Here is a 6,000-nt window from a genome sequence, read left to right on the forward strand (position 1 = left end):
GCTATAGGTTTCAGAAAAACAAAAAAGCACACATTGACTACAACATAATCAGTTTTTAATATTTCATTGGTTCTCTCTTGTTTTTGCATGTGTTCATAATTTCTTTGCATGACAGCCTGGCCAAAAATAATTTGAAATAATTTGAAATTTCATTTCATAGACCCTTTTCACATTTCCGGGTTTCTCAGAAGCGGAAGTCGTCATAGTTGGGTAAAATTCTATAGCGGTGAATGAGAGACTACATTAAATATATTTTTTGTGTTTTCATTTGCTCAAATAGCAAAAGAAAAACTCAACAATAGTGTTTTCACAACTTTCAAAAAGAGGGAAAAAAATAGAGAGCGATTGATAACGGCAGTCAGATGAGAGAAAGATGTCATTTTTATTGTCACTCCCATAGCCGCTGTATTAGAAACACCCTCACAGCAGCGTTAACTAGTTTTTTGTAATGTGATGCAAAGGTAACACAATACTAAGGTTAAGGTTGAAGATGTCAATTTTCATATGGCTGGACATCACATTTGGCCACTACTCTATGACACTTTATTGACTTTCCAACTGACCATCAAACCATGCGGCAAAAGTAAGCCACTTTTATGTTGACTGTGGGCTTCCCTGGAGTTGTTGGAGCCGTTGATGAACTCATGACACATCATTGCTCCAATTGTAAATGAGGAGACATATATCAATAGAAAAAGATTCCACACCATCAGTACTAATTTGTGATAATTTTAAAAACTAAATTATTTTAAAAATTAAAATATTAAAACGTTTCAGTGTCTTATTAAATGATTTATTTTATAATAACATTAAATTATTGGTGTCATGCTGCTGTGACTTCACCCTTGTAGCCAGGCTCTCTATTGGCTGATTCAGAGGTTGAGGACGGCCATTTTGAGTTGACATCATTAGTCCTTACTTCACAACACTTAAGTCAGCACTTAAGAATCAGTCTTATACTTGACTAAAAGTTGCTTTTAGCTTCTTTATAAAAGTCTCCTACTTAGAAAAGTCCTACTCTTTACTAAGAATTTTTTGACAGTTAAGTCAAAACTTAAGACTATTCTTAAGAGCATTTCTGAGAAGTTTTATACATACGGGCCCAGGGCCCGTATTCATCAAGTTTCTCAAAGTGTATTCTCTTAAAAATTCTTTAAATAAAATATAAATATTTTACTGCAAAGAGTAGTTCCTAGTGACATAATTCTAAGAAAATTCTTAGAAATTTGTGAGTTTCCTCATAAAATGAAATAAAAATCCTAAGAAAAAAATAATTCATAAAGCATCTCAACTAGGGCTGGACCCAAATATTCGATTATTTGAATATTTGTTCGGTGGGCTGGTATTCGATTTTCAATTTTGGGATTCGAAATTTTTTTTTTTTTTTTTTTTTTTTTTTTTTTGTTTGTTTGTTTTTTCACACACCTGGCATCCCCCCTTGAAACGGTTCTTATTCGCGCTGGAATATGTTTACACTATAAAATCTGCTGAAATACAATACTCTTTTTTTTTTTTTTTTTTTTTACAGTTATCTTATATAATCTAGCCGGTTTTAATAGGATGGACAGTTGAAGGAACGGAACCTTATTATACTTTAATAAATATATTTGCTTCTTCTTAGCCTATTAAAGTGTTCCCTGCAACTGGAGTATTCTCTGTCTAGAGCGCACAACTGCATGTGCTTGTATGGACAGAAGCACATACCTGAGCTTGTATTTTGGGTTAAGCTGCATTGCTTTGACATTGTGGAAAATAGAATAATAGAAACAAAATGTATTGGCCTTTTTATTATCAATCTAAATAAATCTACTGAAATATAGGAGCTTGTTAAAACTCAAATATGAGATTTTACTCTGATGTCACATGCCCCAGTAAAATCGCCAATGAGTGAACATCATGATTCAGTTCATTTGTTAGGCTAAATGTTAAAAATGTTAGACTACCATATTAAAAGTATTGCTCTTAATAGACCTGTGTGTTTTGTATCACTAGTACAGTGTCTGTTCTCGAAGCATATAAGCCCTGCCTGCGTGAGGCGCAGCGTGGCGCTTCTGGTTCGCATTGTTTTGTAGTTTATTAAAAGTTTATTAATTCTGAATATGTCACGTGTCCATATTACACCAAATGCAACACTGCACTCCTTGGGTCCGCAGCAACACACCCGCCACGTGTGAAGTCGATTGGATAAACGGTTCTCAACATAATCAAAATGCAAACAGACAGACAGACACACAGAGATTCCTGCCTTTATTAGAGAGAAGAATATGTTCAGCCCCCTCCCTCCGCAGCTTCGAATATTCGGTGTTGATTACTACCGAAGCTTCGAAGCTCAAAAAATGGTATTTGGACCAACACTAATCTTAACCCTTAAAAGAGGTCTTAAGGTCCAAAATTGTTAGGAGTAGCCTACAGATGAGGACTTTTAAGAGGCTTAAAATGGAAGTAATCACTGCATTAACATATTTGGCAACTGGAAAAATTCAACTGTGCAGCAGGTTTTGGGTCTGTCACAACCTTCTATAAGTAAAGTGATCACACAAACAATTACGGTATTTTCAGAACCTCTTATTGTGTTGCTGTTCATTTCCTATCAAATAGTTAAGTATGCTACGACATTAACAGCATGGTAAATGAAAAATGTGTGTGTGCGTGTGCGAGTACAGTAAAACAGGAAAAATTAAGCTTGCACACTAAAAAGTGATCTTTTTTTCCCCTTCTTGGACAACAAACCAATCACAGTCTTGAAGAGACTTTGTCATAAATAGCAACGGGGTCAGCCCCACCTCCTCACTAAGATAAAAGTCTTTTCCTCACTCAGAGTTGCTCGCAGATTGGTCCCGAATCGCTCTTAAACCAAAACTCCTACATAGAAGTTTTTAAGCTAAATTAGGAACTTTCTGAGAGCACAAAAATGTATATGTTACATTACCAACTCCACCTCCCAAACAGATCAAGACACATGAGGTGATGTGAAGGATGAACAGGATCTGATTCACTGGTCATTACATCAACAGACACAAAAGCAAAAAAAAAAAAAAAAAACACAGTTTAGACTTACACTGATTAACAGAGATGAGAGTCGGTGCTTTTATAAAGCCAGAAATATGAAGAAAAAGTCAATAAAAACAACTGAAAATGTATTGGATTGTATTGAGTCTGAGAAAACTACATTCATCATACGTCATACAGTTCATGTCAAAGTTTTTGGGGCAATGAGAGCCAAACCTTTAAAAACAAGAAGAATACTCACCTTTATGAATGAAAGCCATTGTCAGTTTTGACAGTCCAGTTTATTTCTTTTTATCCACAAACCAGTTCAGAGGACGAGTTTCCTTTACAGTGAGAGAATAAACAAATTAGCCATTGCATTGACCCATGACTTTAAAAAAAAAAGCTTTGTTTCAAACACACATGAAAAATATTCCACAGCATTTATGAATCTGAAATAGTTCAAATTGAGGCGAGTTTTAATCCAGCCTGGTCTCATTGTTAATACGTAGGTATAAATACGTAACTTTCAAAGACACAAAACGTGCATTTTTGTACATTTAGAAAGGTGCTGAAACGTACAATATTGACGTATTTATAGCACTAAAATGGAACAAAAAACGTATGTTTTTTCAGCGAAAAAGAGAGATATATGTATTTCGCTTTCGTCGTTTTGTAGATAAATGTAGATCCCTAAACCCCATCCCGACCCTAAACAAACCCATTTTATACAGAATGTTAAAAGAACAAAACATAATGGACAGAAATGTTTAGGAAAATGAACATTTTAGTAAAAATATAACATTAAAACGATATTTTGAGCCACTAATCCTTAACCTGCTCATAACCATTTCTTAAAACTATTGTTACAAATAAAAGAATAACAGACAAACAAGCGTAATCACAATAATTTAATATTGCGAAAATGTCAAAAGTAGTTCAAATGATGATGAGTTGCAGTCGCAGTCCTCTCCGGTAATAGATTTTTATAGGTTATTCAACTTACGGAACGAACGCAGCGCCAGTTAAATTTTTTTCCGTAAGTAGAATAGGGAAGGAATATAAGTACGGTTTTGGCGGAAGCACTTGGAAGGTGATCATTTGTTTATATAAAGCATATACATTTACATTTTTTTTTTTCGAAAATGGCCGATCGTTTCGCTAGATAAGACCCTTATTCCTCATCTGGTATCGTTTAAAGTCCTTTGAAGCTGCACTGAAACTATAATTTTGACCTTCAACCGTTTGGAGGCCATTGAAGTCCACTATAAGGAGAATAATCCTGGAATGTTTTCATCAAAAACCTTAATTTCTTTTCGACTGAAGAAAGAAAGACATGAACATTTTGGATGACATGGGGGTGAGTAAATTATCAGGAAAATTTTATATGAAAGAAGATTTTATGTAAAGTTATGGTTATAAACTGTATTTTATTAAAAAAAAAATCCCGTAAAAAAAAAAAAAACTGTAATTTTCTGGCAGCAGGGGCGCCAGAAATATACCATAAAATAACGGAAAATTAATGTCTTGTAAAAATACGGTTATTTTCCGTATTTTTTATTTTCCTTTTTTTTTTTTTTACAGTGTATGGTTGTATTGTCAGTCGCTGAAGAAAACACCTTCTGTGTCGCACAGCAAACAAACTAAATATTACAAAATGGTTTAACAATTACCGAAATTTTATTCATTTTAAGGTTTCAAAGTGTAGTCTTATTTAACATTATGTAATCCTCAGAAACGAGTTTGCAGCACAAGTCTCGAACACAAATGTTATTTCATATTAAGTAGATGAGTAAACTGCATTCAATAGATTAGACTAAAAACATGTATTGATATGACAATTGAATACAACAGATTTAAAACATTAATGCCACAATTTTAATATTAATGCATGGGAATTCATATACATTCACACTTAGATATGTAAATGATTTACATTTTATTGCTGTTAATACGCAAGTATTTTTACATTTTAGTGTTATAAATACGTCCGAATTGTACGTTTTTGTGTGTATGAAAATGTAAGAAAATGTACATGTGGTAGAACCACACTTTAATACATGTATTCTCATGATATCGCATTGCAGCTTTAAACAGATATTATCAAAACATGAAATGATGCTCTTGTGTTTTCCCAGAAATTATCATATACGAATCATCATAGAACGACAAGCTGTTTCCCAAAAACTTCAGATCTGAAAAGTGGTGTAGATCTACAAGTGCTCTGGAATTATTCATAAAGTTTCATCCTTAAAAAATGTTAAAGGACTTACAGTAAGAGTCCTGACCTGGTCAAAGCATAATTACTCAACTATAACTACACACAAGTTAATTATAACTACACAACTGTAACATCCTATACACACACATCTATACATGTTTTTGACATAAATAGGCTGATGAGGAGCATTATGAGCAGAAAGAAGATCTTACCTGAGAATAATAATAAGCTGATATACAGTGATCCTCACCCAACACAACTGACTGAACAAGATATTTGTGTTTGTTGAGATGTTTATAGATAAGTTATCTGTCCATCATTCTGATGAGGAAATATGAGCACAACTCCATTGTTTTCCATCCTTAAATTCAAATGTGCATTCCCTCACACAAAGAAAATATCTTTCCATATATGAAAGATCAATATATTAAATGATTTAATAGTATATTTGAAAATACACAGGATAATACATTGTGTTAATATTACAATATATTGAATAATACGTGAGGAATTGTCGCTTTTCATATATTGGAAAAATATGTGACAATATATTTACTAACACACACCACCTGCACGTATTGAAGTATTCAGCAAAGAGACTATCACTGTGCTGAAGAGAGCCATTACACTTACAACCATTACTAGTTTTTAAATAAAGTAATAAGTTGCGTCCCAAATGACACACTATACACAATGCACTATGTACTCATCCATGTAGTGTATGAATTTTATACATTTATTTTGTGATTAAACATCACAAAAGATTAAACATCTGAGTCTGATCCACCCCC

At 33.4% G+C, this 6,000-nt stretch overlaps 1 protein-coding gene across 1 annotated transcript in view; it reads right to left on the minus strand.

Moving 5' to 3' along the window:
• LOC127497911 (adhesion G protein-coupled receptor E3-like) overlaps positions 1-3,646 on the minus strand; it is a 59,740-nt gene extending 56,094 nt beyond the window's left edge. The window contains exon 1 of the mRNA XM_051866731.1: positions 3,251-3,646. Within this exon, the coding sequence (XP_051722691.1) occupies positions 3,251-3,269 (19 nt within the window). The 5' untranslated portion in view covers positions 3,270-3,646. The remainder of the gene's footprint in view (positions 1-3,250) is intronic.
• Positions 3,647-6,000: the final 2,354 nt, after the last annotated feature.

The sequence above is a fragment of the Ctenopharyngodon idella genome, chromosome 16 (assembly GCF_019924925.1).
Source record: "Ctenopharyngodon idella isolate HZGC_01 chromosome 16, HZGC01, whole genome shotgun sequence".
Taxonomy (NCBI): Eukaryota; Metazoa; Chordata; class Actinopteri; order Cypriniformes; family Xenocyprididae; genus Ctenopharyngodon; species Ctenopharyngodon idella.